Source organism: Halyomorpha halys, unplaced genomic scaffold (assembly GCF_000696795.3).
Source record: "Halyomorpha halys isolate HHAL.00 unplaced genomic scaffold, Hhal_1.1 Scaffold1181.1, whole genome shotgun sequence".
Lineage (NCBI taxonomy): Eukaryota > Metazoa > Arthropoda > Insecta > Hemiptera > Pentatomidae > Halyomorpha > Halyomorpha halys.
Genome location: NW_027108517.1, coordinates 40358 through 60183, shown reverse-complemented (window position 1 = coordinate 60183; position 19826 = coordinate 40358). Strand labels below are relative to the sequence as shown.

General features: G+C 30.4%; 1 protein-coding gene across 1 annotated transcript in view; it reads left to right on the top strand.

Annotated features, from left to right (window-relative positions):
* The window catches only part of LOC106688705 (gamma-glutamyl hydrolase), a 13078-nt gene extending 722 nt beyond the window's left edge, over positions 1 to 12356 (top strand). The window contains exons 2-6 of the mRNA XM_014433284.2: positions 8711 to 8883; positions 8956 to 9067; positions 9182 to 9417; positions 9566 to 9722; positions 11861 to 12356. Of these exons, the coding sequence (XP_014288770.1) occupies positions 8711 to 8883; positions 8956 to 9067; positions 9182 to 9417; positions 9566 to 9722; positions 11861 to 12049 (867 nt within the window). The 3' untranslated portion in view covers positions 12050 to 12356. The remainder of the gene's footprint in view (positions 1 to 8710; positions 8884 to 8955; positions 9068 to 9181; positions 9418 to 9565; positions 9723 to 11860) is intronic.
* The last annotated feature ends 7470 nt before the right edge of the window (positions 12357 to 19826 follow it).

Sequence of the window (19826 nt, the reverse complement as noted above, 5' to 3'; positions counted from 1 at the left end):
GATCAAGAAAGCAAGATAAATATATTATAAATAATCATTATTAAAGTATTATAAGTATTTATAATATTATTACTTTGACGGTTCTTTTATTAAGAAAATTCAGTCAAAAATAAATAAGCTAATTTATATCGTAGTTATGGTCTCTTTGAACACTAATTAAATAAAAGTAAGAAAATATTATTAAATGAAATCCTTAGCTTTAAAAAAATCAATTATTTTTGCTGAAAACATTACTTTATAAACTTTCACATATTTTAAATAATCTAGCTTTTTCTTAGTTTACTTTTATTTTATTTTAGTCATTTGTGCCTTCTTTAGCCCTACAAAGTGGGACGAAACGTTGGTTCACAATAAATAGATTAATTACTATTTGAGTTCTTTTGACCATATCCGGACTATCTTCCTTCTGTAAAAAATAAAAAGTTGTTTTACCAATGACAAATTCTATTACGTATTTTAAAAATGAAATTTTGTCTTGTGTACGAGGCTGCAATTTAGATTTATTATCAATTTTTTCTGTTGGTGCAATAGACCCCAAGGTTCTACGGCCAACCGCGTGCTGTGGTCCCGAATAACCACAAACACGTAATTTAAAATTTTGGATCAATTATCTTTTCGAAACATTTATCTTAGGAATTTATCACATAAGTTAGTTAATTCAGATTTACCTAACTTAGACAGTTATCGGTCAGTTCCTCTTCAACAAAAGCGTGACTCGATCAAAAATTTATATAAGTCAAATTTCATCTTTTTCTCTGTTGAATCGGACATGATTCTTATGACTTTTTTTTTTTTGTACGATGATCTTTTTAAATACTGCATTCACTTATACGACTCCACACTTGTTGGTAAATCAGTAGCCAAATCTTGAAGAAGTTGGTAAATGTATAAATTTAGCTGGAAGTGGGCCACCTTTAGCCCAACAGAGGCCTGAGAAAACATCCACAAGACTGATTTACAAAAAAACAATAATACAAATTTTAGCTATTGCTGTATCCATTTAGTCCAACATTCTTCCAAGAAGAGAAAAAATTCAGCCATTTCAATCTTATTTTTTATTACATTAATGAAAACTATGTATAATTACTAGTGATAATTAATGGGCCTACCAAGTATAGTTAGGGGGAATAAAAAATGGCAGATGCTCCTAACCGTTAAAATAAATTATTTTTTCATTCGGAGCTTTATATTTTAAAACTACCCACAACACCAGAAAACCTAAGGAAACTTCATTTAAAGTAGATTAAATTTTCTAAAATAAGAACTCTAATAAAGCTATTTATTTAAGTTCAATAGTTCTCGAGATATAGCTTTTTAAAAAGCAACATTTCATAAAAGATTCACTGAATAATTAGTAGTTAGTGAATTTATTTTGAGGAATCTATATCTCAAAAACCATTTGACGTACAGTCTATTAGCATTCATATTAAAATTATTTTAATGGATTATAAAGTAGTTTATGAAGTATATCTTCGTAGGAGCTGTAGTTTCCATGATATTTGCTAAACCTAATAGAAATCATTTAAAGTAGAGTAAATTTATTATATATATATATTTGAAATTACCTACAACACTAGACTTTTTCTAAAACATGAGCCCTGTAGAGCTGCTCTGTCGTTCCCGAGATACAATTTTTTTAAAAGCAGGACGTACTGAAAAATCAGTAGTTGATGAATTTATTGTGGGAAATCTATATCTCAGGTAACATAAGAAGTGCAGATGTCTAGAAGTATTGAAATACAGTAATGTGATATAAAGAAGTTTATTACATTTATGTTCGTAGGAGTAGTAATTTTCATGTTTGCTAAAATAAATTGATTTATGTTTTTTACCGACAAAAGTTCATATGAAAATATAGCAATTTTCAATTTCAAAGGAAATAGCAAATTTACTCTACTTTAAATTATGTTCTATTAGATTTACTAGTATTGGGAGTTTCTAAGTTAAAGAGCTCTGAATGAAAAATTATTTTTTTTAATATTTCTTATTCCCCACAACCATGCTTGGTAGACTCATCAATTTTCACTAGGGAGTATTTATAGTTTTCATTAAAGTAATAAATAATTGTGTAATAAATTACTTTTTTCTGCTCTTGGGCTTGTGTACTAATAGAACTACCAACTATCAAGTAAACCCTCATGGTATCACAACATTGTCACGACAGCTATTCGTCGTCCATCAAATCGCTGAGCTCTTCCTCCTCTTTTCCTTCTTTTTTTTTCTATGTATGAATTGCGATACGACCACTGAACTGTTAGTTTTTCCTACATATTGGTGATCATAATCCAATCACAGAAAATATTTTTTTTAATTAGTTCTGTAATTGAACGTGTACATTTGGACTTACTGACAAGCACCGTTTACAAGTGTCTGATAATATAAAACCACCTCAAACGTATTTATATATGTTTCATCTACAACAAAAACAACAGTTTGAAGAAATTAAACTAATCATTAATTTATTTAATCTTGCTAGTAATTAATAATAATATAATATAATAAAACAATAATACTCTATCAATAAACAACAGTCGTATGCCAATTAATTCACTGGGATGGTCCTCGTAAAGTAAAGAAAATTTTTTTAATCGATTCCTGAACTGATCATTAAATGTTATAGTGAAAAATACAAGTTTATTTTTTAATCAATGTGAGGCTGTTAAAATAAAATTAAGATTGTCTTGATGATGGCCGGATGATGTTTTAATAAAGAAGGCTGAGAATATTTGGGTAAAATATGTTATTATTCATAGAACTGATTAATTTTATATCTTAGAATAAAAATTGGTTATATTCTGTCTCCTCACCCTTAATCATCTTATTATTTATACTTCTGGATCAGTATTATTTCAAATAATTTCTAAGTTCGTGGAAAACTTTTTTTTTTTTATGTATTTTCTTTATTATCAGATCGGCCTGATTGGGCCCATATGGTAATTGTAATACAGAATTTTTTTTTTTAATAGTTGATAATAAGAGAGGGGGGAGGATATAGTCTCGTGGAAAAGAAACCAATAACGTTTAAATCCTTATTAACTATCTGTTTTAAGTCATTTTTCAAAACCGTAGGTATTTATATTCTAATTTTTACAAAAAATATTTCGAATTTGAAAGAATATATTGGAGAGTTTTTTCACTATTCCAAGCCTCATGTATTAAAAAAAAAACAATGGAAATTATATGATTGATCATGTTATGAAGCTCAGATATATATCGAAGTGTGCAAATTATATATTATCATACTCAAATATATCATGATATCTGAGATAATGATGATAAAATGATTACATAACAAACTTTATACATCCTTTTTTGTCAATTAATTGTTATTTTTATAAGTCTTGTAATAAGTTTTTTTTTTCATAATTACACATCCATCCAGATAAATAATTTTATGAGATTGAATCATTTAAAAAATAATGTTCAAATTTTAACAATGACAGAAATGTTTAAATACATTACACTTAAATTTTATCATACAATAACAATTAATTACTTTTTTATTAAAGCAATCATGGAAGTTTATGATTTTGAAATATAATTATAGTTATTCAAATAAATTACAGTAATAGAAAATAATATTGGAATTTGTGTTTTTAACGTATTTTTAAATTAAAATGAATACATCCATGTAGATATATGAATGATCAAGTTCAATTGGAACTATTTTCTGTTATGTTAAAAAAGAATTTTGTGAAGTGTATTTGAGTTCATTGAAGATTATTAATGCTATTACTAAGGATAAATTATAATTATAGAAATTAATCCCGAACGCATTTTATGCCTGATTATAAATATAGAATGAGGGGCCACCCATAGCTCAGTGGTTAAGACACAGTCTTACCAATTTGATGTCTATAGGTGGTGCCGGTTCGAATCCTGCCTGGGGACGTTGACTTTTTCCATTGAGTGGCGGTCCCACAAAATGAAGAACTTTGACCCCCAACCATGGTTAGGCAGTATAGGACTCCAATGGGAGTCTTGGCCGAAAAAAAAAAAATATAGAATGAGGAAGTATTCACTAAAGAAACTGCTGACTCATTTATTTTAAAAGCAGTATTATACTCGTATCATCAAAAACAAAAGGTTCCTATACTGGTTGCCTATATCACATATTCGGGGCATATTCATTATGAACACTTGTTACTTCATATCTTATTAATTACTTTTGAAGGCTATTTGTTTTGCTTCTGTAATAGTAGGATGTAATTAAAAAAAAACACAAGATAACATATAATGTTATATAACTTATAATAATAATATTCTCTAAGGTTTACTTTTCTTTTTAAGGAGAGGAAGGTTATACCCCGTCCATCTCTCCTACGACAATACCAAAGTAAAATTTCTAAATATACCTATTCAATCAAGTCGTGGAGATACCTAATAAATGGGGACGAATTATGTAAAGATTAACTAAAGATGTCACAATTTAATAATTAATATTCACTTCATTTTTAATAATTAATATTCACAATAACCTTCATCGCTAATGGCGAATAATTAACACTACTACAATAACTAACAACCATCACTACTATTAACTTTTTATTTCAAAATGGCGGCCAAACAGAGAATTCAGTTTTGTATATTTCTTTCATTTTTGAAGATAGAGGACTTTCCAATCGTTACACCAAAGCCATAAAAGGAGAAAATTACCGTTCGCGTGCAGATCTAAAAGGCCTATTTTATTTCACTAAATTATACATGAAATTTAAGTTAGAGGAATTGTAGCGATAGTGCAAAATTTCGAATTAAATGCCGAATTTAATTTATTTATCGACATCACCATTCACTATTTTATTTCAACATGGTTGCCAATTTGTGTTTTCTTCTTAATAAAATTGTTATATTTTATTTTAGTTAGCGTAAGTTGTTATTTTTATTTACCATAGTTTAGGAAAAATTAGAACAAATTATAAATAAATAATGAATGTAACAAAATTAATATAGAGCATGAGTGATGTATTAAAACCCTAAATTTTTTTTTACTATCAAATTCTACAGAACATAAATACAATAATCTTATGTATTATGATAGATAAGAATTGACTACGATAATAATAACAATTATTTCATGAGAAAATAATGCAGATTAATTTATAAAAACGTTATTCTCTACTGTTTAATTTTAATTTGATTTTTGGAAATCAGTTATCTATTTAAATTTTCAAAAATACCAATAACATTTCAAATAATTATATAATCTTGATGTGAAATAGATATCATTCCTAAATTTTAAAGAAAAATAATTTTGTATCGAATAATTAAAGCATTTTTATAAATTGGGAATTTTCAGCGAAACTAGTTCAGTAGTTTCTGGAAACATCTTCGAAAAATACATTCATTATATTTTAAATTATAGTATTTCAAAATGCATCGACATCAAACAGAGCACCAAATTAAAGATTTCCCCAAAGAAGCATAATTGAAAAATTAAAAATCAATTAAGAACGGTTTAGACATTACTGGAGTCGAGTACAAGAGTGCGAATCTATTGTTTTATTTTCTTAGAAATCTTGGCGGTCCGCATGACTAAGTAATAAGCTTGACAGTTTAAAGGCGGATCCACATGTTGGCCGCTTGCCACGAATCGGAAGCTTGTACAAATGCTCGCCAAACAAAGAGCGGACCATCCACATGTCTGTGTTATTCAGAAAGGCAAGCATGGCGGACGTATAAGTGGTTTCGGCCATTACACTGGGATTATATTATTTTTATTACAAAGAAAAGAAAATGAAATATAAATAAATAAGATTGAATATATAACTTATTATAAAAATTAACTACAACCTCCTAACAGCTCTCAGTTGCAACTAGACCAAGAACAATGGTGGAGATGCTACTCGAGCGCTCTCACAAACCCCTTTGATCTGTGTCCAAAAACCGACTCTCGACGGATCGGCAACGAGCTTAGGCCAACTCGTACAAGCCACCCATCCACATGCTCGTGTATGTCCGAGTTCGCCTTGGCTTGGTCAACATGTAGAGGCCCCTTAAGAAAGACCTATTTAGTGTGCTTACGCTAGCTAGAGGAAAAAGGCGTATAAAGTGCTATTAAATCAAATGTAAAGGTCTTAACAACGGCAATAAAAGAGAGAAATACGATCCACGAGAAAAAAAATATGATACGAGGAGGTATAGCAAATGGGAGCGAAGGAACTGAGATAGATATCATGATTTGTTTAGCTCTCTGATTATCTCTTATATTTTTTAATGATTTGGATATGCTATCAAAGGCCATTTAGTTTCTATAATTAATTAAAGAGTGGATGTAATTTTTAAATCAACATTTAATAATTATAACAACTGTTACTTATTCAAAACAAAATACTTAAAAAACTTGGCTCTTAACAAAATAAGGCAGTCTGGTTTCACAACTCATTCCAATCACGGGTGTTGCACGTCTTATACATTCTGTTTTCCTTTTATCTTAAATATCATTGTTTATTTATATTTTTATTTTCGATTCATTATTTACTAGCGGGAAAAGTATAGGTTGTTGAAATCGTTCCATACATTTTTCTTTTTCTGAAGGGAGATCGCTCAGGGAACTAGATCTCGGCCGGAACTCGAATCTTTCTTCTTTTCTGAAATTTAATGTATTTTTCATCTTCCTGATCCACAATTGACAAAGTTTCGAGTATATTTATAATCTCCTTCAGGGAATATACACTGCCTCTAAATTTGAAGAACCCTCTTCTGTAAAACGAATTTTAAATTTATTTTTCTGCCCTCAAAGATTTTTGATGATATTTTTTTCTCTAATTTTACACTAATGGACTGGTTTCGAACTCATCGAATTCTGGGACCAATTGAGCCAGAAATTGAACTATTCGCGGCACAACCCCAGTCTTAACGAAAGTAACATTTAGCAAATTTATGTTGGAAAAGATTTGAAAACTTGCTTAAAAATGCATTTAGAGGTCCTTTCATAACAGATATACCTAAATCTTTCACATCATTCTTACATCAGCAAAGATAATCAATAAAAAATTCTTAAAAAGCTCTTAACATTAATTCCTCACAAAATATGTGTTGCTATACCCTGCCGCATCCCACTTCTGGTGGGCGGACAACTGCAATAGTTAATCGATTTAGAGAATCATTTCTGTAAGTTACAAGGTATAATATGAGGCAATAATTAATATAAAAACACTCGTTTAATCAGTAAATAGTTAATAACACCTCAGTCATCGCTCAGATTATTAAATCAGTTATCAACAATCTTATTATCCTCGATTTAAAATAATCTGTATTTTACATAGATTTATTCTTTGGAAATACTTTATTATGAGCATGTTACTTTTATCAATATCAATGCCACCTTCCGCGCGTACACAATCGCACAAAATAGAAAGCCGACAAAATCTAGTAGCAAGACCAGTTTTTATGTCGAGGGAAATTGTAACATAAACCAATTGTTGAGATGTTTTCTAGATTTGAGCAAAATTTTCCGCAACAAGAGAACCGATCTGGCGGTAAATTTTTACCAGCTTTTGATTGTCCTAACAACTCAAAGCCCTTAGTTTCTAATCTTGCATCCTCTTCCATTCCTCACAATCCTCCGAGGCCAGCTAATGTAAAATGTCACTACCAATGGGTAGTTTCTCTACACGCCTGTAACACTCCAATTTAACTTAGATCAGATTTACTAAATGTATTATAATGTACATGTATTGTAAATAGCAATAAATAAATATTTAAAAAAAACTTGATTGCCAGGCCGTTCATGTTTAGCTAATACTATAAGATTAGATTATGAAATCGATATATAGTTGTCCTACTAATTTATTTTTTGGGCAAATTTTCCACGACATGAAAACAGGTCGAACGGTCAGTATCTGATGTCGACACGAGAACTTTCGGCTGACAAACTTCATAATTCGAGTTTAAGAACGGAAACAGTAAAAACTAAGACCGAAATCAAGTACGACTATATTTTGTAATTTTAAGAGAGCGGCACACCCAGTTCCTACAAATATAGACCACCAGGCCATAAAATGTTATTTTACGCTAGATGATACAACAAAATAGATGATGAAACAAAAACATATCTTTTCTATTATATTGGCGACATTTGGACATGAAGTTATTATAGTTAGTTAGTTATACTAGTGGAAAATATAGTGTGCAAAACTGTGCGGTTTGCCCAGAAAACCCCATAAGGTACCTAAGAACTTACAAGTCGGGTGGTCCGGGCTATAATAAATAAATATCTTTATTTGAATTTGAAATATCTCTATCTTAAAAGAATAAAAAAACCGCCTTGGTTGTCCATTTTGGTTTGGATATCTACTGGGCGAAGGTCAAACGATTCGACGTGTCATTACAGTTGCATTTTATTTAAGTAACAAGTAAGCGGCAACTGTTAAATGTTTTTCTAAATTACTTTAATATAATGCAATAATAGTTCTTTAACATCTAGAACGGAAGGAGTTAAATTCATACTCTTATATACACAATGCTATGAAAGTAAAAGGGATCTATCCGATAAAATCTTTATACTCCGATATATGTGTTTTTTGTTCATATATTGCTCCAAATTTGTATTTGATGCCTTTACAAACTTAATTATCAAATATCCTGAAAGATATGAGTACCTGGATGAGCTAGATAAGTCTTTTTTAGTCGAAAGTAAGTCAAATTGTTGTCTCTGATGGATTAGGGAATATTTCTCCCATATCCCTATGTAACAGTTTATCTTCTACAGGTGGCGCAATGCACAGATAGGCCTATCATCGGGATCTTGACCCAGGAGTTCAGTAAGAGTAGCTCTACCCTCCATGGAACTTCCTACATCGCAGCCTCCTACGTGAAAGCTGTGGAAGGATCAGGAGCCAGGGCGGTCCCTATATTCCTCAAGAAACCCATCTCTTATTACAGGTAAGCGACTTTCAATTATGGAATATTTCCAAATTTAGGAAATTATTCATGTTTAAACTATTTCAACTTTAGGGACCTGCTTTACAAGCTCAATGGCGCCTTACTTCCTGGCGGTGCTGCACCATTCCACGGTAAAGGAGGATACTTCGAGAGCGCAGCTAGGATCTATGCCATTGGCAAAGAGGTAATTGTTTATCACCATCATTACAATCATTACCACGGCTTATTTAAAATAGTTAAAAAGCTACTAAGCCAGTTTTTATATTTATGGAAATGAAGAACTATTACTCTATGTTAGATGGAAAGGCAAGGCATTAAGTTCCCCATCCTAGGTGTGTGCCAAGGATTCGAAGCCCTGGCCGTGGTTTCCAATAACATGGAGACGGACACACTGACCCGCTGTAATGGCATGGATCACGTGATGCTGCCGCTGGAGTTCCAGGCAGGCTTCAAGAACAGCTCCCTCTACGGCGATGCGTCCGACGATATCATCAATACGCTTACCACGATGAACGTCACTGCCAATTACCATCAGTAAGCCTCTAAATCTGCTTAATTGCGTTGCATAAGGTTTTGAGTTCTGAAATTTTATAAATTATTTTACATTCATTGGCTATATTCATAATTATAATTATTTCTCTGTGAGTTCTAGTTAAACATTTCAAAATCACTCTTTGAACAGATGGTGCCTAAGACCGTCGGTAAAGCTGAGGGAACCATGGAGAATTCTGTCATTAAATAAAGACGCCAATGGATTGGAGTTTGTGTCCAGTATGGAAAATGGAAATTTTGCTGGAGTCCAATTTCATCCCGAGAAGTGCGCATACGAGTGGACAAAGGTGATTTGTAAATACTAGTTGCTTAAAACCTTATTTAATTTTTTTCACCTATCCAAATAAAAACACAAAGTTGGAAGTAATTTAAAATAATATAAATATAAATAAGTAGAATAAATATTAATAACAAGTACAGTAATGAATGATAGAATTGAACATATACCAGTAGAGTAATAGTTACTTTAAGACCATAGTCTCATATTTTACGACGCTTGTATCTCGTTTCCATTCAGTCTTGATAAAGCCCTGCAAAGTGGGTCGTAACCTTGGTTACTAATAAATACTTTTTTCCGCTATTTTTTAAACCTTACTCCTTTACGTAGGACTAATCATAATCTTCTAATTCCAGCAAAATCACTAAGGTATAATGGTTTGATATATACTTTTATTTTGTTTACTTTATTTATTGGATTCACAACTGTAAAGCATATTTTAAAACCAGCGAATTAGATGTATAGAAAAAAGTACACTGTCATGAAGGTCTCTTAACCTCATAAGGTCATCCAATGATACCTCTCCATTGAAATTGAAATGAAACACTTGTGAAGAAAATACCCATCGGTAGTACTCCAATAACATAGTAGGTCCGGAGGTCATCATCTTTTCAGGTACCTCGGAGTAAAAAGATATCAACATCAATATTCTCAGCCAACTAGATTTTCGTGTCTTTTCTTGCCGCCTTGTCCTCACTACAGGACATACGGTCTTGCTGTTATTCTGCCACACCCTTCAAGTCAACATCGCTCTTATAGCACATGTTTTTGTTTTTTTATGTTAATCATTTCCCTCAATTAAATTCTGTTTTCTGTATTCAACTCTGAAGATTTACAACCTTCAAAATTTCTACAAGAGGTTCACTTAGTCTTTCTTTCCACCTAATAATCCAATGCACCTTAACCAAAATAGACTAATCATTCATGAAATGAAAAATATTTTGTTATTCTTGGACCAGGTACCTTTAGAACAATTATAAGGTAATTGTAAATATGCAACATATATTGGCCTAAAACAGTGTGGCCACACTTAATAATAATTTATACTAAAATTATAAAGTATATAAATAATTTTAGATACAGAGATAAAAAAAAAATAATAAAAAAAATAACTGACTAAATACATAAATTTCGTCGTAATTTTATAATTTGTTTTTATTACATAAATTACCCTTAACATTTGTCACCAAATTCTAAACTTGCCATAATTTATATAATATCTTGATCAATTTAAGAATAGACTGCTACTTATAAATCAGAAAAATAAAATTTACATCAGCAAATAAAACATACAAAAAAAATTTTAACTATCAATAAATACCTTTAAAAAGAAAAAAAAATACAACAAAATTTTGCTGAATTGTGCATTCAGATTTGTAAAAACAAAAAATTCTATGGCATAGCGGCTAGTAGTAAATAAAAAATTATGTGCAGATGTCAAAACCATCAATTAAATACGAAGGGCCACAAAAATTATCTTGTAATATTTTAGATGATTCTGAGTGTAAGAATTTACTTTAAGAATAAGAACATTAAATATAATATAAATAATTAAAGATAGACAGGAAATACAGAGAATAGGACAAATTGAATGAATTATAATGATTATTTACCGGTTGAAAGTTTCCCATGAAAAGGCTAAAGCTAAAATGCAGCCTTTTGATTTATTATTGTTGCCAGATTTTTATAAATATATAATAAATAATAATGATTTATTTCCGTGGATGAAATTTGAAAATAATTAAAAAGATAATTTCATTATTTCTTCTTGTAAATTATGATTCACTGATTAAAAATTCAAAGTTTTATGGTAATTATAATATGGAGAAGATTCCTTACCTTAGTGGTGCGTAAGTAGTGGGAAGAAAAAACAGAAAACTTTTATAAAAACAGAATAACATAATAATTATGAAGTGCAGCCAATATTCCATTAGAATCCCCGAGAACACTAGCCTACAGTTACCTCAGTTTCAGGTTACCTTTGTAACTTGGTTAACAAAACTGTAGACCAGAAACAGGTCGCTAAATAATCGAAGTTTTAGTAAACTCTTGGACAAATCTAAGTTATACAAATCTTAGTTTTATAAATATTAATGTAACCATGAGTATATTTACCTGTATGAAAATTAATAAAACTGAAAATTGCAGGAGAACCCCTCATTCAAGAAAGCTCTGCTGGCCGCTCGTCACTTCTACGACTGGTTGGTGAGCGAAGCCCGGCTCAACGACAACCACTTCCCAACTCCGGAAGAAGAAAACAACTACTTGATCTACAACTTCAGTCCCGAGTTCTCCGGCAAGAACGGCAGTATTTTTGAGCAGATTTACTTTTTCTGATTGGGTCAGTCAGATGAAGTTTGGATTAGTAAACATTACAACAGGTTCCATCACCTACTTTCACTATTTAATTGTTTTTTAATTTCAAATGAGTACATTTTCTCAGACGATATTTTTTTTTAATTACAAAATTTATTTTGAAACCTTTAAATATAGGTAATTATGTACCTCCTCAGTAGAAATGGTGATGAAAATATACTGACTAATTTTCCTTTTTTTTTTAATTGGTGAAGACAAAATTCCTAAACATAGCAGACTTGATTGTTTTTAAGTAAAATAAAATAATAAAAACCTTTTTGAAAATTGATTTGATAATTTTAGCTAATCTTAACGTTTTTTCTTTTTGCTGGAACCGGGAATGAACTAAGTTTTCTTCCATCACTTACAGATTTCTTTAAATCTGTGGTTATAATACCAGTTTTGAGGCATAACAATCAAGAAAATCCTTCTTAGTACCTGCCCAACTCAGGCAGAAATCATTACATGAGTAATAAGTTAGTGGTTTTGAAGAACAATTACACTAAAATAATTGTATGACACAATCAGAACTACGATAATTGTGTAAAAGTAATTAAAATCACTGGGTACAATCACTGTAATTATAATTCTCAATTATAATTACTTCTTGACCCTTATTAATTGCAATTACAATTACTTGTAATTTAATTCTTATTTGAACATATTTCTTATGAGTAGAAATCCTAAAAAATAAACTGAATTGATACGCAAGCGTGCAATCATAAAATTAATTTTATATTTATTTTCTTTCATCCTTAACAATCTCTGATAATCCTCCGAGGCGTCTGAAAAGAAGATGGCCACGGGACCTTCTAATTTAAATTAATGTTTGAAGTACCACCAACGGGTGGTTCCTTCCCAAGATTTTCAAGTCTATATGAAACATAAAACATATTTACTTATTGTATTATTTTGTTATTTTGTTATATACAGTTGTAAATTACATTAAATAAATAAATAAAAAAAATATATTTATTTTGAGCATCATCAATATATAAAAATAAACTGTTATATGTTATAAATCTATAAGCCAGCACGCAATTTTTATATATTTTTTATTTTATTCAATAAAAAAATTACATGCAATATGGTCGGACCAGATGACAACATCTATCGCTCGGTTCAAAAATAACAAATAAAAATGATAGACATAAGTAAAATGTAAATATAATAGTTTTGGCGATTAAAGCGTTGTGGAGGCTATACAATTTTAAAGCTAGATAAGTACAATATGATAAATAAGTACAATCTTAAGTGATACAACTAATAATTTAATTAACAACAACTAAAATAAAAACAAAGTAATAATTATAAAAAAATTAAATTATATAAAATAAAAAATAATAATAAAAATAAATGTACGGAGAAAGAAATCAATGTTCTTGCAGCAAATAAAGAAAAACGGAAGGATACTGCGTGGTCAGAAGAGAGGAAGCAGGCAGAAATGATCAGAAGATACTGGGAGAAGAAAAGCAAAAATGAGAAAGGAAAAGTAGTGACATTCGCGTAATCTTGAAAGGCCGTTCCGTGAAAAAAAAATAAGTGAATAAAGCTGCAAGTTTACAAATAGTGAATTATTACAATAATGAAAATAAAACATGATGATACAGATATGATAATATCTATTACTAAGCACGCACATACATATATTGCTAATTCTAATTGTAATATTAAATATAAGAGTTAAGAAAAAATACAGGCAACTATGGTAAATCAAAAACAATTATTGAATCATCATAGAAGTAAAAAAGTACCCAGTTAAATTTTTTTTTTTTTTATTTATTTTTTTTTTTTGTAGTTGATTTAATTTTTAGTTCTTCTGGTAAGCGACTGAACAGATAGTACCATATAGTTTAAGGTACGTTTACCAAATTTATTATTATAGGATAGTTTGAAAAATTTAATTTTTTTTCTAACAGTTTTCAGATATATTATTTCTTTTCTAAATAAATTATTATTAATAAATTTCAAGACGATTTATAAAAATAAAATAGTTAAGGTAGAAAAAGACGAACGATTTTAAGATTTTTTTCTTTTCTGTTTGATGTATCTTTGCAAGTTTTGATAAATGACTATCAGCACTGACACCGTAACATCCGATCCCATCTCGATTTAATATCGATTCAAATAATGCTTTGTACTCCATTTTTAAAGCTTGTCTGTTAAGTACAAATTGGAGGTAATAAATTTTATATGAGCGTACTCTTAATCTTCTTAAAACATTTTCTATGTTTGGCTTCAACAAAAAAGCATTCTCTACAGTAACACCTAGATATTCATATTGTTCTACAATATTTAATGTTTTACAGCAACATATTTTTATATTATTGATGTTAGTGAGACAGTTACAGTCATGGGATTTAATACAGGGTCGTCTGCAGAAGAGAAAAGCAATCTTAAACTGGATTTTATTTTCATATTTTGGAGCCATTGTAAAACATATTTTTTCTATTCTGGTGATAAGAATTTGCTATTAAAATTACGAATACTTGAAATTGTATTATAATTATTTGGAATTCCCGGGGAAAAATAATAATTACGTAAGAATGTAATTTTGGCTTTGGCTCAAATGTACATTACTTTGTATTTTTGGTTCCACAACTACAATTACAGTAGTTAACCAAATAACTGAAATTACAATTAATTATAAAATCCTACTGATACTTGAAGTTGATCGGTTCAGTGCCGATAATCAGCAGTTCCAAAACTTTCCCAAAAATCACTCTTCTTTGCCCAAAAACCAATTGTATCCTTGTCGAGTAATAAAAATGTCACCACAATTATCCTTAGACCGGTCGAGTAAATAGGAAAATAAGAAAAAACAGTGCTAAGTAAATGCTATAATGCGCTCTTTATTTGCTATTTTAATTTGGATTGTTTACGATTTTTTTCATATAATATTTTGAAATTGACGTACGTTAGGGACATCTGAGTAACAGTGCTTGGGAACCGCTGATCTAGAGAGTATTTATTAGAATTTGTCCTTTTCCTAAACAGTTTTGGAAAACAGACCTCTCTAAATAGAGCTTCAAAGTAATTTTGAGCATAATAATCTCTTTGGATAATGTTCTGCCATAATCTGAAGTTGGTTCACAATTTTTTCCACTTTTTGGGTATTCAAATTATTAGGGAGGGTACTACTCCTCCTACTCCTCTGTAACGGCGAACCCGTGCTTAATCAATTTTTACATTGAATCTTCTCCTGCATCCAAAAAGACTATTCCAAATCTAAATGTCATCATGTTACATAATGATGTTTTAGATAATGCAGTTGAGATGGAAATAGAAAGTCATTTTTACATATTCTTATCTTTGTTGAGGCACATTTTTTCTTTCGTACCCTTCATAAAAGTACGACTACATTATGAGTACAGATTTATTCCAAGAAATGGAATATATATACTAATTCGGTTTGAGGCAGATTTGGTTTTTTGTACCCTTTATTAGTAGTTATATATAAAAAACTTCTGTCTGTGATTGCATTGTGGCACTTTAAGGTGTTGGATATGAGTCCAACTAAGGTGATATAGTTTAGTTATAGCCTATGGCTACGCCATGTAATTAATGGAGTGTGAAGGGACCGTTCCAAATTGAGGAAGATCCATTTTATGTAAAAATTTACGAGAATTTGTGGGAAGGATTGAAACTATTTTTCAAAATGAAACATGAAAGTCTAATAAAATGTTGTCAAGTATCGCGTAATTGTTTATTATTTAAATTAATTATTTACGATAGGCTGGTTCTAATACTAGTTTTGGTTATTCAGTTTAATGATAGTCAAAATTTAATTGTATCAATATTAGTAAAAAGATAAAACAAAAAGTCAAGAAAAAAGTTAGAGCACCCAAGGTTCCTACTTCAGGAACTGCTGCCCAAGACGATATGAAAACTAACTTGATTTTTGTATTAAAAATTAGGAATTTGCTTTTTGGTTTATATCCATCACACCATAAAACATAAAGATCAGTACAAACTATGAAATCAAATTTTTCGTTGTCTATTACCTTTTCATAAGGCAGTTTGATTATTTTTAAACTGGTAGGATCAACGTCTTTGTCTATAGAGCTCAGGCATAATGGTCGGAAGCCTGCGCGCTTTGAAATGGCTCTAATGTCCAAAGGATAATAAAAAAGAAATATAACAGGCTATTAAGGGAGCTCCACCCGCCTTTACAGTAATAGTTATGAGTTTAATGGTGTCAGTTTAATAACTGTTTCTAGTTTTTCTCTAAGGAACTCGACCAGAAGGAGTGGTTTACGACAGTGGCAACCAGGTGCGGTCGTAAGTTACCCAACTGAAACTTTATATACCTTCAGGTAAAAGGCGGTTCTTCGGCCCATTCTGGATTTTCGGGGTTCTTGGAGTTCTGTCGGAGGATGGTATATCAAAGAAGAAAACAAAACCCTCCTATATAACGAGGCTATTTCTTCAAAGACTAATTAAAAAGAGCCGTGGTGAAGTCTGGGTATCGTATCAGAAGGGCCCGACCAATAGTACACGAGCCCGACGCATAAGATCTAGCCTCTTGTACATAAATCTGCAAATGAATAAATCGATACATTCCATTGATAAAAACATACATAAAATCAATAACAATCGATACACCATATACAGAAGTCTCTCGTTAATCTGAACTAATTAAAACCAAGGGGTTCATAGGATCATAAAACAATTCGTATTGACGAAGGTTAATAAAAGGTCGCTTCATAAATAAGTTTTTTCAGATTCAGTTATGCTTTTGTTTTAAGCCCTTCTGGTATGAAAGTACCTTAGCTAATGAAAATACAAATTTGTTCGAATTGATTTCTAAGACGGGTTGTGATGGACGAAGTAACTTACAAGTGAGAATTTGAAAATATTATCCATTGTAAAGTACACATATTCCATCACCAATTAATATTCCTAAAAAAAAAAATTAAATTTAAACATAAAATTTTTTGAAGACGTTAAACGTTCAGTAGAAATAATATGAATCGATGAAGAATTCAATTAAGGTAATCCTTAAGGTAAAGGTGAAGATGAAGAAGGTTTTGAAGAAAATGTCATTGATATTCATCATGAGGTGTCATTTATTTCTAGGGACTGATATTATATTTTGTTTTATGGAGTTGGAGCTCCACTAAACCTTTGAATTCCTCCCGTATCTAATCCTTACAATCCAAAATTCTTCATAAAATTCTCAATGTTCCTTACTTTATCACAAATAAAATCATACATAAAGACCTTAATGTTTCCTATGTAACCGATCTAGCCCAAACCAGATATCACTCCTTCTATAATAAACTCCCTAACCAGTCAAACCTTCTAGTTTCTAACCTTGCATCCCCTTCCATTCCTGACAATCCTCCGAGGCACCTGAAAAGAAGATGGCCACGAGACTGCTAATGTAAAATATCGTTAGAGTGCTACCAATGGGGTAGTTTCTCTACACGTCTGTAACACTCCATTTTAACTAAGATCAAATTTACTGAATGTATTATATAATATACAATTGTAAATTTCAATAAAGATATAAAAAAAAAAATTTGTTTTAAAAACACAATTATACCTAATCTAATCTTAGTTAACATTATATCTAATATTTATGAAATCTAAGTAAATGTTTCCTACTTTAAGTTTAGATATTCAATGATTGAGGTAATGTACAAATATAGTGAGGATAACTGTATATATAAAAGGGAATGGTTCGAATCTTTGTTCACAATAAACTTTTGAATTATTTCAAAATGTTCCCAGTCGCCATATCTATTCGTACCCCCGAATTGTCAGCTAGAAAAAAAGTTTTGAGCAAAATTAAATGTTTTTGGTGCGTAGCTCAAGTATACATTTTTTTCTCGGCTAATATAAACCAATCGATCTGTCTCTTGCCGAAGAATATGAAAAAATATCACTGATTCCATTAAAGGATAGTACATAATGAGGTCTAGATAGTTGACCTTAGATTAATAATTAGAGAAGATGGTCGGGGGGTGAGGTCAGTAAAAAAGAACACAAATAAACAAAAAAATAATTATTCTTGCCGACGTTACGACCTGAGTTACAGGTCTACATAAGGAGAACAACAATAGAACAACAATGAGATAACAACAATCATTTAGGAATACAATAAATTGAAAAAATATTGGATACTAACATACTTGGAATTATACAAAATATTGGATTGAATCATAAATAAATAAAGTTGATTGATAACCATGGAATTAGACAGAGTAGCAGTTTGATAACAGTGAAGGATGGAATTAATATAACATTATAAGAAGGTAAGAAGATTTGTACAAATGTGTGTATTTCATCTTTCACTGTTATCAATTTACTACTGTCTAATTCCATGGTTATGAATCAACATTATTTATTTATTATTCAATTCAATATTTTGTATAATTCCAAATATGTTAGTATCCAATATTTTTTCAATTTTATGTTTTTCTAAATGATGGTTGTTATCTCTTTTTGTTATATAGATGAATACCTGAAACCCAAGTGGAAATGTCGGAATAAATGGATAAATAATTTTTTGTTTATTTTTATTCTAATTGATGATTGCACGCCCCTGAGCATCTTCTCCAATGAAGTACTATAAAGAGTTTATTATATTTATCTTCGTAAGAGAAGAAGTCTTCGACAAAATAAACACACAAAATATTGATTTCTGGTTGTTTGGACACATTTTTTGGATTTATGAAAAATCTACTGACTAACTACTGATTTTTCAGCGCATTCTTTTTGAAATGTTGCAATTATATTCACAAAATATTGATTTAAAATTGTTTGGCCAGAATTTTCGGATTTGTGAAAAACAATATCTCAGGAAGTATTAGACGTACAGTTGTCAATTAGTACTCAAATAAAAGATAATTTAATTTAATATAAAGTAGTTTATTACGTTTATCTTTGTAGAAGTAGTAGTTTTCATTATATGTATTCGAAAAAATAAATTCACAAAATGTGGAGTTTTTTGGACAGACTTTTTGTATTTATGAAAAATAATATCTCAGGAAGTATTAGACGTACAGATGTCTGCCAGAACTCAAATTAAAGCTAGTTTAATGTGCTATATAGTTGTTTATTACAGGTATCTTCTTAGGGGTTGTAGTTTTGATGATATCTGCTAAAATAAATTGATTTCAACAAAATGTCACGTGCAAAATTCATATTCGAATATCATGAAAACTAAACCTACGAAGACAAACTTTATATTAGCTTTAATTTGAGTGCTAAAAGACATTTTTACGTCAAATGGGTTTTGAGATGTTGCTTTTTATGAAGCTTTATATCGGGAAATATTCAACGTTAATAGCTCTATTAGGGCTCATATTTTAGCAAATTTACTCTACTTTAAATTACGTTCTCTTAGGTTTTCTAGTGTTGCAGGTAGTTTTAAAGATATAGGGCTCCGAATGAAATATTAATTTTTTAAAATGTTTTGAAACAGTCTCCAGGCTTATTCCCCTACCTATATCTGGCAGAACCGTTTATTTTGACTAGTAATTATACATAGTTTTCAGTAAAGCAATAAAAAATTGGGGAGAAATAACTGCCTTTTTTCTCCTCTTGGACTCTTGTAGTATTAATGAAGGTTCTACTATTTGAAATGGCGGATTTTTTTCTCATCCTGAACTCATGGACCATTTGGCATTTTGTGCTGTAGGGTTATACTACAGTATATTGAAATTTCTCAAAGGAAAGGAAAAGATGAATGCCGTCCCGAGTGGATGGGGCATCCGAAGAGCCCTGCGCCCTGAAGCAGCTCGGTACAATG